We start from the raw sequence: 25,288 nt of genomic DNA on the forward strand, positions 1-25,288 counted from the left end.
AGCAGTGAGCAGCTTTCCAAGTTTATTGTGGAATCTGGGGTTGCCAGCCATGTAAGGCTGCAGATGAACATGTGTGGGCCCAGGGCATGGAGAGTTCCAAGCAACCTCTTGAAATGCTGCTTCACCTGAAGCACAATAGGGAAGAAAAGATGAGTTGCTGATCTAACAGGAGATGCCTACCCACACCAGTGGCCTTTATTAGGTGGGAGCTGAATTTAGAGAACTTGGGTATTTAAAGCTGCTGGAAGCTTCCAAGTCCATGTTCAACCTGAAGTCCTGATTCCACCATGACAGACTATCCTCTCCTGTAACTTGGAGCTGAGGTGCAGCATTCGTAGGGGCCGGCAGTTGCCCAAATTGATAGAGAGCACTTCCACAGACCAGGAACCTGTCACACTGCTTCCCAGACAACAGTTGATTTGCTCTTCCACCTTCATGCTGTAGTATGCTCCAGTCTGCAGTAGTGCAGGCTCCGCATTCTTTGTGGTGGGGAAGGGGAGGTGCCCCCAGAGGCTGTGTGTGAAGGGACACAGATGTTATTTTATCTGTGACTTCTACAGACAGCACTGAAGAATTAAAGACAGTGAAGGAACTGTACCTGCAGGACTAGAGTATTACTCAGACTTCTGGGCATGGACACTGCCCCTGCCAGAGAATGTCATGGTGCTGTTGACTACTCCATAGAATTACTCAACACGCTGCTCACCACTGTCAAAACGGGGTAATCTTTAAGTGGTGGAATACCCAGGTGGAGGACATGAAATGGCCACTTCCAAATGCAAAATCAGAAATTCAAAGCTCTCTGTGTTTTCTATGAACAGAGTTGATACCTTCAGAAAAGTAGACAAAAGCAGGGCAAGAACCAGGATGCAGCAGTTCAATATTCTGGGAGTAACAAATATACACTAATGCAGTGGACACAGGATTGCCCAGCCAAGGGAAAAAGTGGGTGAGAGCCTTTTGACAACTCCCTTGAGGCTCTAACCTCCCTTGTCAGATGCACATCAGGAAATGGCAAGTCACAGAAGTAGCAGTGCCCAGAACATCTCTAGGTGGCTGGGATCATCACACCCGAAGCTGAGCATGCCCCTGACTGCCATGTGTAGTGTAATCTACAGTGCAGAACAACTGGCGGGGGGAATGTCTGCACAGATTAAGCCCCTACTTTAGGGATTATCCGAGGGTCAGAGTCAAACTGAAGCCCAGAGGACCTGGGTTACTCAGGAATTTTTATCAACCTCTGCCTTCCAGATAGGAGTCCTGAGTTCTGAAAGCTGGGTTTGGAACAACATCCAGAATCATGGACTGTGTGTGAGGTCAGATAACCACAGTCTTCAAGGGCAAACTGGGTGGTAGTAACTGACGTGATGTTATCAGTTAGGAGTTGCTAAATCAAAAAGGGACACACAGTTCAAATGAATTGTCCCAGGAGAAGAATACAGGTAAGAAGCCAGTGGACACATGAACCAGGGACATCTGACAAAAGTTGGTTTGAAGCAGAAGGTGGGAAGCATAATTTAAGTAACTCCTGGGCCAGTGCACAGGTGACTGCACTTTCTTTACACTGGGTGTAAATAGTGGGGGTGAGGAAAACAAAGCATTCCATTAAAGGTAGAAACCCTCCTATATAAGAGAATCAAGTACAGTAAAATGCTTATAGACCATTTTCTTACTTTTTTGTTCCTGTGCTTCTCAATTTTTACAATTTTATAATTTATCTTAATGGTCAACTAATTTCTATGTTGTTAATGAAGGTCCATGTTGGTTCTGATACTTGGTAATTCAGACTATTCAACTGAGGCAGTTCTGAATTATGAGGAGTGTTTGACATTCTTAAGTTCTCAAAACCCACACTACTGTGAACCTTGACTCTCAGTAAATAAAATGACTATCTTCATGTAAGCTTTCATGATTATTCTGTAGAACGGAAATTCTCTTGCATTCAATAATTAATACACTTAGTCTCAAAGCTCTTCCATTATCACTTTTCTCCAATATGATGTCTCTGATGCTGAATGAGGTTTGCAGTCTGGTTGAAAGCTTTCCCACATTTATTACATTTATAGGGTTTCTCTCCCGTGTGAATCCTCTGATGTTGAGTCAGATGTGTACTTCGGATAAAGGCTTTCTCACAGATTTTACATTTATAAGGTTTTTCTCTAGTATGAATTCTCTTATGTTGAGTGAGGGCTGAATGGTCACTGAATGCTTTCTCACATATATTACACGCATAAGGTTTCTCCCCAGTATGAATTCTCTGATGCTGGGCTAGGGCTGATTGGTCCCTGAAGGCTTTCTCGCACAAACCACACCTGTAAGGTTTCTCTCCAGTATGAATTTTCCGATGTCGAGCAAAGGATGAATTATCCCTGAAAGCTTTCCCACATTCATTACACTTATAAGGTTTCTCTCCAGTATGAATTCTTTGATGTTCAGTAAGGGAAGAGTTCACCCTGAAAGCCTTCCCACATTCATTACATTCAAAAGGCTTCTCCCCAGTGTGAATTCTCTGATGCTGAAGAAAACTTGTACTCTGATTGAAGGCCTTCCCACATTCATTACATTTATAGGGTTTCTCTCCACTATGAATATTCTGGTGTTTGGTAAGATGTGCCCTGCACACAAAGGCTTTGTCACATATGTTACATTTAAAAGGTTTCTCTCCAGTATGTATTCTATGATGGTGGGCAAGGTGTATGTTTCGGATAAAAGCTTTTCCACATAAGTTGCATTCAAAAGGCTTCTCTCCAGTATGAATTTTCTGATGATAAGTAAGTGAGGAGCTCACTGAGAAGGCCTTGCCACATTCCTTACATTCATACGGCTTCTCACCAGTGTGAATTCTTTGGTGATGGATAAGGTGTGTGCTCTGGTGAAAGGCTTTCCCACATTCTCTACATTCATATCGCTTCTCTTTAATAAGAATTTTCCGATTTGCATTAAGTTTTTCAGTATGAATCTTCTGATGTTTATTGAGGGTTGAACTCTTAGTGAAGACTTTTCCACACTCACTACACTCAAAGGCTTTTTTGCTAGATTGAAATCCCTGACTCTGAACAAAGGATGAGCTCATGGTGCAGTGCTTCCCAGATTCATCACATTTCTGGTCACCAACCACAGATGAAGTTTTCTCATGAGCAAGCATCACTTGCTGCAACTTTATCTCCTGGCTTCCATGCTGCCATTCCAACAGTGTATCATATTTCCAGTGAGTATCTTTAGTGAATCTTTCCTTTATCATCCACTGACCCAATTCTCCTTCAGGAATATCTGCCTTGAGAGTTGGTTTCTTACTCACAGGTGTAGTCATCCAATCTGAAAGACATCAAAAATTCACATGTCTGTTTTATCCTAGTAAAACATCTAGTTGGGATAAGAACGTGACCTTGTTTATAATGCTAACAGAGAGGTTGTAATTTTGAAGATTTCTTGAAGTGAAGATAAAACAGGAAAAGGGAGAAGAGGTGAACAGAGGACATGGCAGGAAGGGGTTGACAACTATACAATGTATGAAGCAGGAGAGCTTGGAGCTGGCATTCAGAAGTCACAGGCCTGAGCTGGGATCCTGAGTACAATATTTATTTTCTTTGTGATTACAGAGAAGTTACCTGAATTTTGAAGCCTCAAAAACACCTGTAAGACCACACTATGCTAACAGATAAGAAAAAAATGTACCTTATCTGTTTTAGTGATATGGTCTTTAAAATAACCTAGATGTGACCTTAAGAAACCATTGAAACTAGAGGTCAACACTTGGTAGAAAAAAAGTTCAGCTTTGGAGTAACTACTAAAACCAGCATTTATGTTTTATAGACACATTTTAGCATTCAGATGGAAAATAAAAAGTTAGGCTACTATAGAGCCTGTGAAACACTGATACCTACTAATAAAGTTAGAACCTCCTGCTACCAGTGAGGAAGCAACATCTTCAAACCTATATGAATAATGTGACATTGATATAAGGAAAATGTACCATGAGGATGTATATGTGAGCATAAAAAATTAGGAAGAAAGCAGCAAATCTGCCAGGATATATCCAGTATGTCTTGGAGGCAAGGCCCTGAATTTGGGGAAAGGAGTATAATAGTCATTAGAAATGGGGCTCTGCTACTGGGATCTGGGCCAAGGTCCCATGAATTGTCTGACAAAATGATTCCTCTCCCCCAAAACAAATTCCACACTTACTCAACAACAGTCTCACTTGGTCTCATGGGTATCCTGATATTAACAAGTAGAGTTCTGAATGCATACTAGTTTTCTGTACGTATTTGTGAATATCTGTCTTTTGTGTTAAGTCTATTTAAGACTTTGTACTAAGAAATGCAATGATAAGGACTTGATACTAACACAGATGATGCAAAGATTCCTGGGAAAGCCTATCAAGAACAAGCCTCCCTCAATGCTTTTTTCTCCTACTCACTCCAGAAAATCTATAAAGAGCTATAATAATAATAATAAAACTCCTTGTACTTACCTGGAAAAGAAAGTTAAACAGGTGCACTTTAAGGCTAAAATCCTTGTGAGCTTAGAATAATATATCCTTGCTCAAAACAAAGAATGTTTAAAGTTAAACACCAGTTTTGCCAAATCTCAAAATCTTAAGAACTGACTTTCGCTTCTGGACCTGACAAAGTAGCCTGTGGAAGACCAGATTCTTGCAAAAAACACCCGAAAAATCTGAATTGAAAAAAAAAAAATCTGTCTAAAGGCATCAGATATCACTTGAAGCCAACTTGATAGTCTAATATTTGGGATAGAAGGGAAATACAGAGATGATTCTAACAGTGTTTTTTTTCGTCAGAGAATTTGCTGAATTCTTAAACTTCTCAGGGCAAGAGACTAAGCTAAGCAGAAATTCAGAATTCTCTATAGTCTTATAGTACTGTTGAGCCAAAAACTGGAGTTCAGGACCTTCTGGGGGGCTGTGGGGTGAACAGTGGTCAGAGTAAACGTGTAAAGCTCTCGGTTGGGACTCCTGGAGGTCTACAACCTAACAGCAAGGGCAAACAAGAGATAGGTAAAGCTTCGTAAACATTCAACCCAATCTCCAGCTAATGAGTCCCTGGGTGGATGGATTAGGGTGGTTTGCTTGTACTCCAGCTGTCTACCAGAGGGAAGGAAAATCTTCTCTGGAGGAACATAACATCAGCCAGAGCGTATTCACTCCTTTACACATGATGTCAAGGATTCAGTCAAAAAGTACCAGGAGTACTAAGAAATTATTGAATCAAGAGAAAAAACAGACAATAGAGAAAGACCCTCAGAACTCAGATACCAAAATTATCAGACATGGGGTTTGAAATAAGTGTGACTAACATGTTCAATAAAACAGATAAGAATGAGAACTTTAACAGAGACTTGGAACCAAAGAATCAAATGAAAATTCTAGAACTGAAAAATATAACTGAAATTAAGAACTCAATAGATAGCTTTAACAGTATATTGGACATTGGGACTTCCCTGATCGTCCAGTGGTAAAGAATCTGCCTTCCAATGCAGGAGACAGGGGTTCGATCCCTGGTCAGGGAACTAAGATTCCACATGCCACAGAGCAACTAAGCCTGTGCGCCACAACTACTGAGCCTGTGCGCCTCAACTAGAGAGCCCGTGTGTCACAAACTACAGAGCCCACGTGCTCTGGAGCCCAAGTGTCACAACTAGAGAGAGAAAAAACACGCACGCCACAACTAGAGAGAAGCCCACGTGCCACAGCGAAGAGCCTCTGCACTGCAACAAGAAGATCCTGCATGCCACAACAAAGACCCGACACAGAGAAAAAAAATTTTTTAATAAATAAAATGAATAAATATTTTAAGAAACAGTATATCAGACATAGCAGAAGAGAGGAATAGTGCACTAAAAAAATACATAGGCAGAAAATACCCATGGTAAAACCTGGAGGAAAAAATTTAAAAAGACATATAAGACATGGTGAAAACATTTATTAACACGTGTGACTGGAGTTCTGGGATGGGAGGAGGAAAAGAATGGGGCAAAAAACACTATTTTTTTAAAAAAAGGTTGAAAAATGAATTTGAGAAGCACAACAGACTGCAAGCAGGATAAATTCAGAGAAAATCCACCTAGGTACACCATAGTCAAACTACTGAAAACATAAGACTAATTTGAAATTTCCTTGAGAGGAAAAATATATTACCTTTAAAAGAGAAAAAAATAAAACTGATAGCTCTCTTTTCAACCAAAAACAAGGGAAAACAGAAGACAATGAAATAGGAACTTCCCTGATAGCACAGTGGTTAAGAATCTGCCTGCCAATGCAGGGGACATGGGTTCAAGACCTGGTCTGGGAAGATCCCACATGCTGTGGAGCAACTAAGCCTGTGTACCATGACTACTGAGCCTGTGCTATACAGCCCATGAACCACAACTACTGAGCCCTCATGCCACACCTACTGAAGCCCACACACCTCGAACCTGTGCTCCGCAAAATGAGAAGTCACGGCAACGAGAAGCCCACGCACCGTAACAAAGAGTAGCCCCTGCTCACCACAACTAGAGAAAGCCTGCCTGCAGCAATGAAGACCCAATGCAGACAAAAATAAATTAAATAAATTTAAAAAAATAGCTCTGTAATTGTCTAAAAAAAAAAAAGATGACAGTGAAATAGCATCTGAAGTGCTGAAAATTGCTAAACTAGAACTCAATAGAAACAAAATGTCCCAAAAAGGTAAATATGAAATGGATATTTCTGTACAAATAAAAACAGGGATTGTGTCACCAGCAGGCCCATATTAAAAAAAAACAATAAAAGGAGTGTTCCAGGCAGAAGAAAGATAATCCCAGGTGTAAAAGTAAGAAAAGGCAATGGAAAGAGTAAATAAAAATATTATTGCACAAAACAATAATTATAATGTCTTGAGAGGTTGAAAATATATACATAATTAAAATACATAGCAAAAATACCACAAGACATGAAAGAAAGAAAATAGTATTGTTTTAAGCTATTAGCATTGCTTGGGAATTATTTATTTTGGATAGTAATAAGCTGGTTTTACTTATTAGACTTACCAATAAAAGACTGGTTAAAGAAGATACAAGCTCATACAGTCTTTAAGACTAGTTAAAGAAGGTACAAGCTCATTGGAATATGGAACAGTAAAAATAGTTGATTCAAAAGAAGACAAGAAAAAAAAATGGACTTAAAGCAGGTGAGTAAAATTAAAATTAAATAATGAAATAGCAGACGTCCAATCCTATACATATTAGTAATTGGTCTAAATTCTCCTATTAAAAAACTAAGCTTGGGCTTCCCTGGTGGTGCAATGGTTGAGAGTCCGCCTGCCGATGCAGGGGACACAGATTCATGCCCCGGTCCGGGAAGATCCCACATGCCGTGGAGCAGCTAGGCCCGTGAGCCATGGCCGCTGAGCCTGCGCGTCCAGAGCCTGTGCTCTGCAACGGGAGAGGCCACAACAGTGAGAGGCCCATGTACTGCAAAAACAAACAAACAAACAAACAAATAAAAAACTGTTGTGAGGCTGGATTAAAAAAATAAAATCCAACTATATGGCACTCAGGAGAGAAATATCAAAAATATAGATCCAGAATTAAAAGGAAAGAAAAGAATGGAAGAGGATTTATCAAGCAAGCACTAACCACAAGAAAGCTGGTATACCTATACTAATAACAGACAAATCTCATAATATTAGAGAAAACAGGCTTTAAGATAGTTCATATTGACAAAAGGTTCAATTATCTAGGAAAATATAACAAATCTACATTTTTCACATAATATAACTTCAAAATGTATAAAGTAAAAATTGAGAAAATAAAAAGGAAAAATAGAGGAACCTTAACAATGATAGTGAGATATGTTTACATACCATTCTCAATAACTCACAAATCAAACCATTAAGAATAGGGGATCTGAATAACAAGATAAACAAACTTGATCTAAATGATATACTTATAACACTATACCCAACAATGACAGAATATACATATTTATGTGCATATAGAACATTTACCAAAACTGAACATATACTGGGATGTGAAGTAGTATGAACACATTTCACAGGACAGAGATCATTCAGAATGTGTACTCTGAACTCAGTGGAATTATGCCAGAAGTGAATAACAAAATACCAAAAAGACGGTTAGAAAATCCAGATATTTTTAAACTAGTCCATACATTTCTAAATAACTGATAAAGAAGAAATCAAAACAAAAATTAGAAAATATTTTAAACTTAATGATAATAGAACCATGAAATGAAACTTACAAAATGCAGCTACAGCATGGTTAGAAGGAAACGTACATCTATCTATCTGTATCAATTATCAATCTCAAGAAATCAGAAAAATAGCAAATTAAATACAAAGGAGAAGGAAAGAAATAATAAAAATAACAGAAATCGATAACTTAATAAAAAATTGATAGACCTCTATCAAGACTAATGGAGAAAGAGAGAAGGCACATATTACCACTATCAAGAATGACAAAGGTGACATCAAGACAAATTCTAAAGAGACTTATAAGATAATAGCATAATGAGGAAACTTTATGCCAATAAACTAAAAGACTAAATTCTAGGAAGGTATAGTGTATCAAAACAGATGCAAGAAGAAACAGAAAATCTGAATGGCCCTACATCTAATAAATAAATTGAATCTTCCATTTAATACCTTCTCACAAAGAAATTTTCAAGCAGAGATGGCTTCACTAGTGAATTCTTCTGAACATTTAAGGAAGTCCAGTCTGTATACAAACAGGCCAGCGGAACAGATTATAGACCCAGAATCAGACCTATGCCCATGCAGTCCCCTTATGTATGACAAAGGTACACTGCAGTACAATGGGGGAAAAGATAGTCTTTTCAGTAAATGATCCTGGGTCAACTGAATATCTTTATGGAAAATAATGAAAATAAATCTTCCATGTGGACTGTAGACCTAAATATGAAAAACGACAGAATAAAGGAAAACACAGAAGATCTTCATGGCATTAAATGTCTTAAGTAGGACACAAAAAGCATTAACTTTAAGAAAAACCCCAATTAATTGGACTATCCTAAAAATTTAGAACTTCTGTTTACCAAATAACACCATTATTCGAAGTGTGAAATAATATTTATAATGCATTATGTATCTATATGACAGAGGATCAAATCCCAAATGTACAACCCTAAAATATATCAATAAGGTAAGATTAGACAACTAAATAGAAAATAGGGGAGAGACTTATAGATACTTTACAAAAGAGGATATTTAAATGATCAATAAAAAAATAAAAAGATGATCAACTTCATTAGTCATACGTTGAGATACAATGAGATCCTCCATATATCCTCTAGAATGGTGAAAAACAAACTTTTAATGACAATACTAAGTATATAAGAGGACATGGAACCCTCGTATCCTGCTGGCTGGAGTATAAACTGGTATAACCACTTAAAAAAACTATTTGGCGGTGTCTATTAAAGCTTGCAGGGACTTCCCTGGTGGTCCAGTGGTAAAGAATCCACCTTACAATGCACGGGACGCAGGTTCGATCCCTGGTCAGGGAACTAAGATCCCACATGCTGCGGGGCAACTAAGCCCGCAAGCCACAATTACTGAGCTCACATCCCTCAACTAGAAAACCTGCATGCCGCAAACTATGGAGCCCACATACTCTGGAGCCCACACCACAATTACAGAGCCCACGTGCCCTGGAGCCTGTGCGCCACAACTAGAGAAGAGAAAACCTTCACACCACAACTAGAGAGAAGTCCGTGCGCTGCAACTAAGACCCAACGCAGCCAAAAAAAATAAATTAAAAAAAAAAGCTTGCCTACTCATGAACATAGTACTCCTAGTTATATGCTCAATAGAAATGTATAACGTACATTCTCTAAAAGATGTATAAGAATGTTCATAATAGTTCCAGTATTACTGATAATAGCTCCAAGTCAGAAATATACCAAATGTCTAGCAACTGTAGAATGTATAAATAGTGGTAGGTTTACAGAGTGAAATATCATACCTCAATGAGAATAAACCAACTATTGCTACATAAAACAACATGGATGAATCTCAAATACACTGTGAAAGCAAAGAAGCCAGACACAAAAGAGTAGACACATATGAGTCCATTTATAAAAAGTTTTAAAATAGGCAAAACAAAGCTATGGTCAGGGTAGTAATTATCTTCAGGACAAAAGAAACAGAGGGGATGGGAGGGGATATCTGGTGTTCTAGGAACATTTTATTTCCTGATATAGGTGCTGGTTATACAGATGTATTTATACTGTAAAAATCTGATGAGCTGAACACTTATAATTTATGTATTTTCCTGTGTTAGTATTACTTCAATAAAAGTTTACTTTAAAAAATCTGGGAGTGGCTTTCAAAAATAATAATTTGGCTCAATAAAAACAACCAATTGCTAGCTTTCTTTTCTAGCAGCTATTAGATAGCTATGTTTATTAAAGCCTTTTCTTGATTGTGATCATAAAACATATCACCTATATATAAGAGAAAATTGGCTTTTTAATGTTTTGTGTTACAGGAAAACACTCATCTAATTGTGTTATCAAGAGGGGGTCAAACACACCCTGGTTTCACGGCGCTGAAAATGAACTGAGATGGGGAAAGACTGGACCCTCAGAGTCAGTTCTCACTGGGGCCCAGGTTACTTCATGGGGGCTGAATTAGGAGCAGTATCTGTAGCTGCATTGGGCCACACTAAAAAAAAGTATGGTTTTAAACTATATATCGATAACTCTAGGGTATCAAACAAGGTATGCAAGTAGTATGATCCAAACCCTATACAATGTAGTCAAGAGGTCACCCCCAGGGAGGGACCAGAAACTGACCCAATTTCCTCCAAATCATCAAAAGTTTCAAGACTTGGCACTATCAAGTACATCTGAGAGTGGGGGTGGATAAAATAAGGAGTTTTGGATTAAGGTCAGTTTATGAAGCCTTTATGCCCTCAGATCCCTTCCCCAACTCAGAGGAGCTGGAAGGTTTCCCTCTTCCAACTGAGGAAAGCCTCTAACAAGAAAGAGATACCAAAGAGATATCAAAACAATCAAAGAGAAAATTTGAGAACACAGTGCCTATAAAGGGAGATGAAAGTGTTTTTGGAAATCATTACCTTTAGAGGTAAGATATTACAATTGTAAAACATGAATAAGAGCTTACAAATAAAACAAGAGTTTTTGGAAATTAAAAAGGATGGCAGAATTTGAAAACTCAACAGAGAATTTCCACCATAAACAATTAGAAAACCAGGGAAAAAGTGAAACAACTATTTTTAGGCAATGGAAAAGTAATCCTGGAAAAGTAAACTCACAGTGACAGAAGCAGACCTGTGGTTGCCAGGGGCTGGGGACAGGGGATGGGATTAATTGCAAAGAGGTAAGAAGGCACTTTTAGTTAGAGATGACAAAAATGTTATTCCTTTGATTTGGTGATAAATTTGTCAAAACTGATCAAATATTACACTTAAAATGGTGAATTTTATTGCATGTAAATTATACTTTAATGAAGCTGATTAAAAATATTTTTTAAATCTCAATAGATGAACTGGAAGACATAACTGAAGAAACCTGTGAAAAGTAGAACAAAAAAAAAAGATGGAAATTTTAATAAAAAGATAAAATTAGGGCTTCCCTGGTTTTGCAGTGGTTGAGAATCTGCCTGCCAATGCAGGGGACACGGGTTCGAGCACTGATCTGGGAAGATCCCACATGCCGCAGAGCAACTAGGCCCATGAGCCACAACTACTGAGCCTGCGCGTCTGGAGCTTGTGCTCCGCAACAGCCGAGGCCGCGACAGTGAGAGGTCCATGCACCTCAATGAAGAGTGGCCCCCGCTCGCCGCAACTAGAGAAAGCCCTCACACAGAAACGAAGACCCAACCCAGCCATAAATAAATAAATAAATTTTTTAAAAAAACAAAAAAAACTTACTGGGGACAGTAAGATTTATATATATATATATGATAAAATTAGAAGACCAGTCCAGGTGGTATCAGGCATTCCATCAAGAGAAAATAGAGAAAACTGAAGGTGGAAATTTAAAAATGCTAGAAGAAAATGTCCAAGATCCACAGGGCAGAAATTTAGATGGAAAGGCTCACCAATCCTCAGTGGATCCAAGTATAGGAGCACACCAGGGTACACCACTGAGAAACACTGGAGTAAATGAGGAGATCATGCAAGCTTTCAGAGAGGAAAAACAGGTCACAAGTGATGAAGAACCTGAAGATTTTGGATTTCTCAATAGCAGACTTAGGTCTAGAAAACAACAGAGCAATGTCTTCAGAACTCTGAAGAAAAAAGATTTCCAGTGTTGAATTCTATCTAGTCAAACAATCCAGAAAGTGTTACGGCAGGAAAACGACATTTACAGACTTGCTAGGTTACCAAAAACTTATTCCTGTGCATCCTTTCTTAGGAAGCTACTGGAAGACATGTGCAAATGAAGAGATAAGCCAAGAAAAAGGATGATGTGGGACGTGCAGGCCGGGAAAGACGGGATTTGCAGGAGGATGACAGCTAGGCACCTGCCATTCCAGAAAGGAGCAGGTCAGATGGCTCCAGAAGAGACTTTTCCAGGAAAATGAAATTGTCAGAATGACTTCTGATCTAAAAGTCTTGAGAATCGAGATGCAGACAACTAGAGAAGGTCTGAGATTAAATTAAATTAAATTAAACTAAATGAACCCTGGGAAAGATTGCTTAGGAAAGCAAAAGCAAAAGTTGCCAGGACTTACTTCATGGATCAGCTGTGAACAGAGCTTCAGAATGTAAACAATGACTATTTCTCTGACCATTAAGTACACTATAACCCTACTGGAAGGACAGGGAATGGAAAAGGTAGTAAGACGAATAGTCAGGGAGGTGAGTTTAATCCTCACTTTTATAGAAGGAATTCAGTAAATAATGCCTAAAACTGAAAAGTCAAGAGGTAGCAATATAAACATATTCCTTGAAGACATGGAAACAGATGTACCAAATAATCAACTGAAAGAAGAGAAAATGGTTACTTCTAAAGAGGAGAGAATGGGGATAAGGGGGGATAAGAGGCCATCAGTTTTCATAATAAACATTGTAGTTTCGTTAAACTAAATGCATTATTGTGATGACATTTAATACTAAAAATAAAGAAAAAGGACAGAATAAGCTCCAAAAAATTCAAAGGAAAGAAATAATGAAGAGCAAAAATTAATGAAATAAAGATAAAATAGAAACGATCAGTAAAGTCAAAAATTATTTATTAAATTTATTAAAAAGGCAAACCTCTGATAAGATTTATACAGAAAAAAAGACAAAAGTAAATTATTATTAGAAAAAATTCATGATTTCATTCAACAAATACATACTGGGACCTGGTGAGCTGAGATACAAGAGCAAACATGACCAAGTCCTTCCCTCATGGAGCTAAGGGTAGAAAGCACTATTTAAACAGGACACAGAAAGCACTAAGATAAAGATCATTAAGACAAAGACTGATTACGAACTTCTGCTAGTAAAGAAAGAGAAAAGATAAGCTATAGACTGGCACACATATTAACTGATAAAGTATTCAATTCCTAATTATATATAGAAGTCTTACAAGTGAATAAGAAAAAGATAAACTATAACAGAAAAATGGATGAAGAATATGTCACAGAACACAAATAATCAACATATGAAGATGTTCAAGTCCACCAGTAAACAAGGAAGTGCAAATTAAAACCACAATGAGATACCATTTCTTAGGAATTTTGGTTCAGTTCCTGTTACTTGCCAAAGTAACATCAACTAACCTGCATCAACTATTAGTATAATTTGGATCAACTAATTTAATCAGCAATCTGGGACCATGTAGTAGACCTGAAGAAGCATATACTCTTAAACCCACTATTTCTACACCTATGAATACACCTAAAGAAATTCCCAAACAAGGCCCATGTGTATAAGGAAGTATGTACAAGAACATTCAGGTCTGGACTTCCTTGGTGGTGCAGTGGTTAAGAATCCGCCTGCCAATGCAAGGCACACAGGTTCAAGCCCTGGTCCAGGAAGATCCCACATGTTGTGGAGAAACTAAGGCCATGCGCCACAACTACTGAGCCTGCACTCTAGAGCCCACGAGCCACAACTACTGAGCCCTCGTGCCACAACTACTGAAGCCTGCACGCCTAGAGCCCATGCTCTGCAACAAGAGAAGCCACCTCAATGAGAAGCCCATGCACCACAACAAAGAGTAGCCCCCACTCACCACCACTGGAGAAAGCCCGTGTGCAGCAATGAAAACCCAACGTAGCCAAAATTAAATAAATAAATTAAAAAAAAAAAGAATATTCAGGTCAGCATCATTCAAAAGGCAGCAAAAAGTCTGGAAACAACCTACAGGTCTATCAGCAAGAAAATAGTTAAATAAAGGTATAGCCATTGAAGGAGTATCAGAGTGCAGTTAAAAATGACTAGAGCTACACATCTCAACAAGGACTGAAAAAAATGCAAGCTGTGGAAAGGTATCTATAGTACAATACATATATATATCAACTTTAAAGTGTGCAAAGCTAAACAATATTGCTCAGAGCTATGGATAAATGTGGTAAAGAGCAAGAAGAGCAGCACAGGAGCTAATGTAAAATTCAAGCTAGTGGCTCTCTTGTATGAAAGGAGGAAGATCTGATGAGGAGGGACACATCGAATTTCACATATGCAGCTTTGTTCTGTTTCTTCAGCTGGAGAGCAGGGTATGGAGGGTGTTTGCCCATTCTTCAGGCTGTTCAAAAATGTTACATATTCTGTTCTGTAGATAGGATTACAGTATCAAAATATATTTGCTTTAAGTAAAAAAAGGAAATGATAATGCTAAGTGTCGAAATAAAATTATAGCATGTAAGAGAAATAGGAGCTGGTTCTCTACAAAAAGTCTCAACAAATTTTAGAGGAAAAATACACAGATAAAGTTGGAAATGAGAAAGAGGATATAATGTAAAATGTTAAAATTATAGATGAACCTGGAAGAAATGGACAAATTCTTAGAAATGCACAACTGCCAAGACTGAATCAGGAAGAAATAGAAAATATGAACAGACCAATCACAAGCACTGTGAATAAAAATCTTCCAACAAACAAAAGCCCAGGACCAGATGGCTTCACAGGCGAATTCTATCAAACATTTAGAGAAGAGCTAACACCTATCGTCCTCAAACTCTTCCAAAATATAGCAGAGGGAGGAACACTCCCAAACTCATTCTACGAGGCCACCATCACCTTGATACCAAAACCAGAAAAGGATGTCACAAAGAAAGAAAACTACAGGCCAATATCACTGATGAACACAGATGCAAAAATCCTCAACAAAATACTAGCAAACAGAATCCAACAGCACATTAAAGGATCATACACCATGATCAAATGGGGTTTATTCCAGGAATACAAGGATTCTTTAATATACACAAATCAATCAACGTGATACACCATATTAACTAATTGAAGGAGAAAAACCATATGATCATCTCAATAGACGCAGAGAAAGCTTTCGACAAAATTCAACACCCATTTATGATAAAAACCCTGCAGAAAGTAGGCATAGAGGGAACTTACTTCAACATAATAAAGGTCATATATGACAAACCCACAGCCAACATCGTCCTCAATGGTGAAAAACTGAAATCATTTCCACTAAGATCAGGAATAAGACAAGGTTTCCCACGCTCACCACTCTTATGCAACATAGTTTTGGAAGTTTTAGCCACAGCAGTCAGAGAAGAAAAGGAAATAAAAGAAATCCAAATTGGAAAAGAAGAAGTAAAGCTGTCACTGTTTGCAGATGACATGATACTATACATAGAGAATCCTAAAGATGCTACCAGAAAACTACTAGAGCTAAAAAATGAATTTGGTAAAGTAGCAGGATACAAAATTAATGCACAGAAATCTCTGGCATTCCTATACACTAATGATGAAAAATCTGAAAGTGAAATCAAGAAAACACTCCCATTTACCACTGAAACTAAAAGAATAAAATATCTAGGAATAAATCTACCTAAGGAGACAAAAGACCTGTATGCAGAAAATTATAAGACACTGATGAAAGAAATTAAAGATGATATAAATAGATGGAGAGATATACCATGTTCTTGGATTGGAAGAATCAACATTGTGAAAATGACTCTACTACCCAAAGCAATCTACAGATTCAATGCAATCCCTATCAAATTACCACTGGCATTTTTCACAGAACTAGAACAAAAAATTTCACAATTTGTATGGAAACACAAAAGACCCCGAATAGCCAAAGCAATCTTGAGAACGAAAAACGGAGCTGGAGGAAACAGGCTCCCTGACTTCAGACTGTACTACAAAGCTACAGTAATCAAGACAGTATGGTACTGGCACAAAAACAGAAAGACAGATCAATGGAACAGGATAGAAAGCCCAGAGATAAACCCACACACTTATGGTCACCTTATCTTTGATAAAGGAGGCAGGAATGTACAGTGGAGAAAGGACAGCCTCTTCAATAAGTGGTGCTGGGAAAACTGGACAGGTACATGTAAAAGTATGAGACTAGATCACTCCCTAACACCATACACAAAAATAAGCTCAAAATGGATTAAAGACCTAAATGTAAGGCCAGAAACTATCAAAATCTTAGAGGAAAACATAGGCAGAACACTCTATGACATAAATCACAGCAAGATCCTTTTTGACCCACCTCCTAGAGAAATGGAAATAAAAACAAAAATAAACAAATGGGACCTTATGTAACTTCAAAGCTTTTGCACAGCAAAGGAAACCATAAACAAGGCCAAAAGACAACCCTCAGAATGGGAGAAAATATTTGCAAATGAAGCAACTGACAAAGGATCAATCTCCAAAATTTATAAGCAGCTCATGCAGCTCAATAACAAAAAAACAAACAACCCAATCCAAAAATGGGCAGAAGATCTAAATAGACATTTCTCCAAAGAAGATATACAGACTGTCAACAAACATATGAAAGAATGCTCAACACCATTAAACATTAGAGGAATGCACATCAAAACTACAATGAGTTATCATCTCACACCTGTCAGAATGGCCATTATCAAAAAATCTACAAACAATAAATGCTGGAGAGGGTGTGGAGAAAAGGGAACCCTCTTGCACTGCTGGTGGGAATGTGAATTGGTACAGCCACTATGGAGAACAGTATGGAGGTTCCTTAAAAAACTACAAATAGAACTACCATATGACCCAGCAATCCCTCTACTGGGCACATACCCTGAGAAAACCATAATTCAAAAAGAGTCTTGTGCCAAAATGTTCATTGCAGCTCTATTTACAAGAGCCCGGAGATGGAAACAACCTAAGTGTCCATCATCAGATGAATGGATAAAGAAGATGTGGCACATATATACAATGGAATATTAGTCAGCCATAAAAAGAAATGAAATTGAGCTATTTGTAATGAGGTGGATGGACCTAGAGTCTGTCATACAGAGTGAAGTAAGTTAGAAAGAGAAAAACAAATACCATATGCTAACACATATATATGGAATCTAAGAAAAAAAAAGAAAAAAATGTCATGAAGAACCCAGGGGTAGGATGGGAATGGAGACGCGGACCTGCTGGGGAATGGATTGGGGATATGGGGAGGGGGAGGGGTAAGCTGTGACAGGGCGGGAGTTGTGGCATGGACATATATACACTACCAAGCGTGGAATGGATAGCTAGTGGGAAGCAGCCGCATAGCACAGGGAGATCAGCTCGGTGCTTTGTGACCACCTAGAGGGGGGGTGGGGGGGGGTCGGGGGGGAAGGGAGATGCAAGAGGGAAGAGATATGGGAACATATGTATATGTATAACTGATTCACTTTGTTGTGAAGCAGAAACTGGCACACCATTGTAAAGCAATTATACTCCAATAAAGATGTAAAAAAAAATTATAGATGAATACCATGCACAGTTGTAAATGAATACATTTTATGGCTCAAGAAAAGATAATTTAAAGCTAAAGGGCAAATGTACAATTGATATAACAAAAAGAAACTAAACAGATTAATAAATAAGGAAGAAACGTAAAAAGTTATTAGCAACCTACTCAAATTAAGGGATCAGGTCATTTTCTTTAGGTTTACTGGGTAAACAATTTCTGTAGAATTAAAGCTATTTCAGAGAAGGGGGGGGAATGACACCATTTGAGGGTCACACTGGTTTAACCCTCATCCTGACTTGCAACAAAATGGCAACATTAAATACATTGATATTAGTTAACCATCCTGAAGTTGATTTTTCTGGGTTTTCTGTAGTGGGGTTAATCATATTTGCCTCACAGGTTGTAAGGTTGAAATGGGGCAGCTAACAAATCCCCGGAGATCACCCAGCACAGTGCTGATCCACAGGGGCTCAAATGTCAGCTCCCTGCCTACACTAGATCATGGCCCAGGGAAGAGAAAAATTTTAAAAGAAAGCTATCAGAAGGACTTTTTCTTACTATTATTAAAATTAAGTGTCTTTCTAAACCAAGAGTGATTGATGCAACAATGGAAAAGTTCTAGATCCTATCCTTTGAAAAATCAGAGATAAACCTACTATCATTGTTCTAAATGGTTTTTGAAGTCCTAGCCAGTCATTAAGAAGTGAAACAGAAATAAAAAACTATACTAAAAATAATTCAGTGAACACTTTAAGAATAAGAATTGGAGAGTGACAAGGGGAATAAATATTTGGAAATGACTACCACTTCTTTACAGCAGCAATTTCCAGTTGAAAAACAAGGAGGTAGTTCTATTAAAAAACAGCACTATAATTTTAATAGGAAATTGAAAGAACAACTATAAAACTTTACTGGGGGAATTCCCTGGTGATACAGTGGTTGGGACTCTGTGCTTCCACTGTTGTGAGCCTGGGTTCGATCCCTTGTCGGGGAACTAAGGTTGGGGCACTAAGATCCCGCAAGCCGCATGGTGCAGCCAAAAAACAAAAACAAACAAACAAACAAAAAAACCCCCACCAAACAAACAACAACAGCAACACAAAACCCCAAAAGTTTATTGGGAAATATAAGATTTCTTTCCATGTCTGACTGGCTGACCACTAATCATCCTTCGTGAATCAGCTCACAGCTTAGGGTGTCCAGGAAACAAGAGGTGCTGGAACAGAGGATCGTGAAAGGCATCTGGGAAGGACTGAACCATGACCTCATGGTTTTTCATGTCATTACTCATACCTGACTATAAAATCCCTTCTAGGCATAAAAGTCCTCTTCATCTTCAAAATCCCCCCTCAAAAGTGCAATAAAGAATTAGTGTCAATGATGAATAATGGAAGAATAAATGATGTTAATAGGCCAGAGTACTGAGACAGTGGATTAATTTCTTTTAATTCCCATCCCTTGTCTTTTTTTGTTATAACACTTCTTGTATAATATAATACTGAGTGAAATATTAAAAATGCCTTAGTTTGGGTGTAATAGAACATACAAATTCAGAATGCTATTGGGGTAAGTTAAAAGATTTTTTTGATAACTGAGTTTTGGAGTTAAGACATATAAATTCCATAACAGATTAGATCCTAGACATTCCAGTAAACAGTTACTTACTGTAGGATATAAAGTCCTGCCTACTTCATTGAGCTCCTGTGAAAAATCAGTAACAAAAGGTTTTCAAAAATATTTTACAATTGGCCAAATGCTGGCAGAAAGTGAAATGTAATGTCTTGAACATGCCAATAGCTCTCTAAAATATTGGGGGGTTTAGGGAAAGGCACCCCTGCTCCCATTCTTAAGCTACCAGATCCAATGGGTTCCTCAAAACAAGTAACAGCCACTAAACTGTCGTGTTCTCTGTATCCCCAGGCAACAAGTCTTTGCCACTTACTAGGTGCCAAGCACTGTGCTGGGCATGAGCAATACAGCAAAACGGGCAAAAAATCTGGCTGTGCTCGTATGGTGCTTACAGCCCAGTGCAGCACCAGCAGAAGGTGGAGAATAATTAAATGCTGAATGTAGGTACACGTGGATGAACAAATATGAAGGTGGTTGAAGAAATGTGCAATGTTTAGCTAGAAGAGCTGCCTCAGTAGGCACATGGTGACTGGCCCTGAGGACCAGAAGCTGCTTAGCTGTGTGTAACCTATGCTGTTCCTCCTCACTGGAGAAGTGTGAGCAGAGACTGCACGGTCAGATGCTGAAGGGAACAACAGGACACACAAGCACAGTGGGGAGCTGTCCATCTATGCCAAATAGAGAGAGAAGAAAAATCATGGGGAGGAGGATCCAGGGAGGGACAAACTGCCACAAGAAAGGAGTGCCACATGCACGTGGGGACAAATACGGCAACAAGGTATTGAGGTGAACATGAAGGGAAAAGAGGCTCGTTTCTCAGTCCACAGGCCTGGCGCACGTGCTGTGTTCCTCCCAATGCCTCCCACATGCAGCATGCTTACCAAGACAGAAGCCTCCCAGGGAGTCCTCCGGCATCCATTCTTCCCCCTTTCCCAGCTGGGAAAACATATCTGGCTTGGGTCCTAAGAGTCCTGTTTTTCAGGGGAAAAAAAAAATGGGCCATATCTGTTCATACCAGAGATAAAATCATTGCAAGGATGAGGTATGGTCCATAGAACTTCCTGGAAATGGTGACCTGATAGGGGCCCAGGGTAGACAACAGTTCCCAGAAGGAGGAAAAGATGGTTTGGGCCTGACACAGAGAATCTGTTCCCGTCTTCCTCTCTGCTGGAAGGGAAGGAGGATTCGACCTCTAGTCACCTTTGAGACATCTGCACTTAGACTCCAAAGAGCCCTGTGCCCAGGACACAAAGGATAGGCACTGAGATAACATCCTCAGAACAGCTCACTCCCAACCCAAATTTCTGTATGGAACCAGTTTACGGGTCCCAAAGAATTCTCCAAATATGAAGATGAGACTTCAGAGGCTCCCACTTACCCAGGGACACCAGGTTGCTGTAGTTCTCCAGCATTACATCCCTGTACAGGGCTCTTTGAGCAGGGCTCAGCTGCGCCCATTCATCCTGGGTGAAAAGCACGGCCACATCCTTGAAGGTCACTGATTCCTGTAAGGGCAAACCCATCCCCGTTGACTGGTGGCTACTCCCTCACATGACTCTCTGGGAAATGCTGTGACCGTCTGCAGGGCTGTTAGCACAGAAGGGGGATGGTGTTCTGGGACAAGGGAAGCACTTCCTCAGGGTCTCCTAGGGGTCAAGCTTTTATCAGACTTCGTTCCCCTGAAGAAAAATACCTTGTGGAGAGGACAGGCCTCCTCAGCACTGGGACTTCACACTGGCTGTTCATCTTGCCCAAAACATTTTCTCCCATCTCCATCAATCTGCACAGCCCTGCCTGTACCCCCACCCCTATGACCAATCCTACCCAGGTCTTGGCTTCAGCATTACCTCTTCAGCACCCCTCCTCAACTGCTCCCATATCACCTGTGCAGGGCCATCCAAGCACTGTCCCACTTGCTGAGTTTTGGTTTACTTTTGGTTTCCCCCACTAGACTGTTAACTCCAAGAAGCTATGGACAATTTCCACATCTCCCTTGTCTTCCCATCATGTCTTCTAGAACATGGCCCATGTACCCAGCACCTGTTACAAATGTGTTACTCAGCAACTCCTGCTTTTCTTCAGCTGAACCCAACACACATACACGGTTCCCATGGAAACAGTCCTTCTGGACAATTTGACCTTGTTCCCTCTGATCACAGCTAGTACCTTCTGTGGAAACACTTGGCTGAGAGGCCAAGAGAGCTGGTGTGAACTGAGAAGGAAGAGTTAAGTAGAAGCCCAGAGAAGAAAGGCAAGGGTCCAAGAGAAAGGACTTTTAGATTATTCTAGACCCCACTTGCCTAGCTGAAGTACAGGTGCATTTTGGCCTTTGGATTTTGGGCAATATCCCAGTATCCTTCCAATAATGACCTGCTTTTGCTTAAGGTAGTCTGAGTTAGGTTTCTGTTACCTGCACCCAGATCCTTGCACAAAGTAGGCTGAACCAAGGAACATTTGTTGGACTGAACCCATGAACCAATCTGTCAGGGAACATTGTTCACCTTTCTTTCATGGGCATAGATCTAATACCTGGCACATTTTACATCCCTAATACAGGTCTGCTGAATGGCAACCAAAATTATGGCAGCCTATAAACACAAAATAATTGTGTGACACCAACAATGAATTTGAGGAAAAGGCTAGGGAAGAGAAATGTCACAGTGGACTGGCACTGTGAAGACAGGTTTCAAAACAAAAGTGGTGCCTGAGATGGGTTCTAAAGGACAAGCTAGAAACCAAGGAGAAGGGTGAGCAACCAGTGAGCTGGGACTGGGTTGACATGGCACTTTCAATCGGCTGCTCAGCCCTTCCAGTGATTTCTGCCACAGATTCCTGCCCTGGACAGGTTTAAGTGTGAATGAATTAGAACAAATTTACCAAATTCATCAGAATTTGTACACTCAAATGAACGTTGTCTCCTTCAAAGTGGAGTCCATACCCTTATTCTAATGAAGTTAGCACTGCTCAAAGCTTTTCAGTAATTTATTGAAATTGAAAACATACCACTTGAATGATTTCATTTGTACCCAATATTCCTCTGAAGTAAAAAGCCAAATATAATTTTTTTAAAGCCCAGTAAATCTCACCTTTCTAAGAAAGCATTCCAATTTCTCTCTTCTATCACTCCTATGTTAGGTACTGCCTTTACCACTTTAGACTCTTATTTTACTTGCTAGTGGAAAGAGTGCAGGTTTCCACTTTGGACCAACCTGGGTTTCACTTCCAGTTGTGTCACTTAGGTGAGCTTTAGCAAGTTCCTGAGCTCTGACACCCACCAGGATGTGCCCAAGATGGGGGGGGGGGCAGGAGCGGGTCAGGCTCCTGAGTGAGGCTCCTGAGTGGACTGGGAGAAAAGCTCCTGGTCAGGGGAAAGAAACAGGCCCACCCTCCTCAACTACTACATTCAAATCTCCTAAGGCAATTTAGAGGGGGAAGCCCACAGCAATCCCTCACTCACCTGGACCACGGTTGGCAGGCACCTGACTGCCATTCCTTCTTCTCTGATGAGCCTCAGGCTGGTAACACCTTCTACTGTTTATGAGGAGAGGACTGGGTCAAAAGATACCACACAGCAGTCCAGAGTGGGGCTTTGAGCATTCACACCCTGGGAATCCTCCAATACTCCAGGTAGTGAATTCTTAGTCCCTATTTGCTCCCAATCCTCTCTCCTCCTGGAGGGTCTTTCTGATGGCCTCCCCTGTAAAGGGAATAGCTCACCTTGCAGCTACTCCCAGCACCCCCCACCAATTTTCCCCCTAGCAATCTGAGTCAGATCCTCCATATCTTCCCTTCTGTATTTAAATACTTTGACTTTTCTTGAAGGAAGCATCCTCCAGCCCGTTTTCACACTTTCTACACACTCTCCAGCCTTTTGCCCTTAAATTATGCTGAGAGATCTCAAGAAAAGTGTGTCTCCTGCCTGGACGGCTGCCTAATCCCTGGGCGGGGAGTGAAAGAAGTAGAGAAGGAGGGTCGTCTTCTTTCTCCTAGAAAAGAAGCTAAGAAGGCTGGATTTTCATTGTCGAGACGTCTCTCAAGGCCATGCCGTTCTCTGGCCTCAAGCCTCTCCTTCTCTGGCGCTCAGTTTGGGAGACCTGGAGTCAAAGGTGGGAGAGAAGCTGTGTATTTGTGCGGGGTGGGGGTGGGAGTGGGCGTTGGGCGCCACGAATGTTAATCGTACAACCCACCCTCCCGCCCTCTGCCAGGTCCCCTGGGAAGCTGCTGCAGGGGCTGCGCAGCTGCTGACCCGGCCTCAGCGAGTTCCGGATACTGTGATCCGGACCACACCGGGAGCATCTACCACAGAGCGTAAATGGGCTTCCCGGAGTCGTTTCCAAAACACACGCCAGAGGCCCTGACCGCATCCTTTTCCACATGCACCCGCAGATTCGGACCCTAAACCCGAGAGCTCACACCTGGCCTTTTTGTCTTTGGAATCAAACCTTAGCCATACGTCCCGGGAAGTTTGGGGCATCAGATTACCGTCCTTCAGAACGGACCACGACCCAGACCTACTCGGTTTTCATCCGCCCTTCCCACCGGGCTCCACCACCCCAAGGCTGCTCCCGCTCTCCCGATGCGGCTTCGGCCACCGTGTCTAGTCACCACTGGGTTGCCCTTCGAGGAGCCTCTGCCCGCGGCGAGAGACCGCCACCGCCACATCGCAGGCAGAACACAATGAAGTGGAGTCTGCAGTCCGAATCCGAACTGCGCTTGCGCGTTGCTGGGAGACCCGCCGAGCCGGATTCCCTCAACTCAGAGAGCTGCAGCGCTTCTGCTTCGCAGACTCCACTTCCCAGAGGGCGAATCGGCGGCAAGCGCCCGCACCAGCGCCGGGCGGAGAAACTGATACTGCGCGCCTGAGCAGATTAGGGCCCTGCCGCTCAGCACCCCCACCCCTCACCCAACCCAGGCCAAGGGGGTTTCCTTGCAGAAACTACATTTCCCAGGGACCTCGGCGGAGGCGTCACGGTTCCCTAGGCAGGTAACCACCCGCGCGCTAACCCGCACGTGAGGATTTGGTTCCGTTTGGGTCAGACTAGGGAAGGCAGAGACCAACGAAAAGTTAACGAAGGGATGAGGAAGGTCAGTCCGAGGAAGTGGCACCTGATCCGGTGAGTAGAGCTGATCCAGGACGGCCCCCAACGACTCAGAAGGAGGCGGCAAGTCGAAAAGGAGCGTTCCTGAGGGAGGACCGCGCGGAGATCACTTGAGAAGGCAGCGGGACTGTGCCTCGGCCACGGGGATGCAAAAAAAGCTAACAGTGTGGCCTGGCGTTCGTGCTGGGGCGTGGATCGGGCGATGAGTGGGGCCCGGGGACCGGGAGGACGGAGGTGCGGGCAGAAGGCCTGCGGACCAGTGAGGAGGCTGCTGCGGCAGTTCAGGACCCAGCGGATAGTGGCTGGGACTAGAGTGGTGGCCACGGGACCAAGGGCACGGCGCGAGAAACGTCGACAGGTAGAATAAACTTGGTTCTCCACGACTTATCAGGAGGAAGGAGCTGGATGCCAAGGAGTCTGTCTTGTACAACTGGGTGGTATTTAGCGAGGTGGTATTTATTTTTGTGGACAGTATTTTGCGGAGGCGGGCAAGGATGAGGTAAAATATAGAAAGATCCGACTGGAGATACTTAGTTGCCTTTGAATTTTCACGGAGCTCGGGAAGGAAAGATGAGAGAGTTTTAACTTTGTCGGTGGCGGAAAAAAAGCCAAGAATGGACCTCTGAGCAGTGTCAGTGACTTTACTTACGTAACACTATGGCATTCTGTTTTGGCTTTTACTGAAGATTTC

At 41.0% G+C, this 25,288-nt stretch overlaps 1 protein-coding gene across 4 annotated transcripts; it reads right to left on the bottom strand.

The window, feature by feature from the left end:
* Positions 1-742: 742 nt before the first annotated feature.
* On the bottom strand, positions 743-24,195 carry ZNF454 (zinc finger protein 454). Of its 4 annotated transcripts, none has more exons than XR_009539723.1 (5): positions 22,956-23,280; positions 20,877-21,003; positions 20,380-20,469; positions 1,674-3,315; positions 743-811 (listed from the first exon to the last, which is right to left on the bottom strand). XR_009539723.1 is itself a non-coding variant. In XM_060144442.1 (5 exons), the coding sequence occupies exons 2-5, from the start codon at positions 22,986-22,988 to the stop codon at positions 1,982-1,984; spliced, it is 1,584 nt and encodes a 527-aa protein (XP_060000425.1). In that variant the 5' UTR covers positions 22,989-23,029; positions 24,014-24,195; the 3' UTR covers positions 749-1,981. The 4 variants fall into 4 exon arrangements, 2 of the variants coding, with proteins under 2 accessions (XP_060000425.1, XP_060000424.1); XR_009539722.1 differs by having other exon boundaries at positions 743-830; XM_060144442.1 differs by adding an exon at positions 24,014-24,195 and having other exon boundaries at positions 749-3,315; positions 22,956-23,029.
* Positions 24,196-25,288: the final 1,093 nt, after the last annotated feature.

This window comes from Lagenorhynchus albirostris, chromosome 3 (assembly GCF_949774975.1).
Source record: "Lagenorhynchus albirostris chromosome 3, mLagAlb1.1, whole genome shotgun sequence".
NCBI lineage: Eukaryota > Metazoa > Chordata > Mammalia > Artiodactyla > Delphinidae > Lagenorhynchus > Lagenorhynchus albirostris.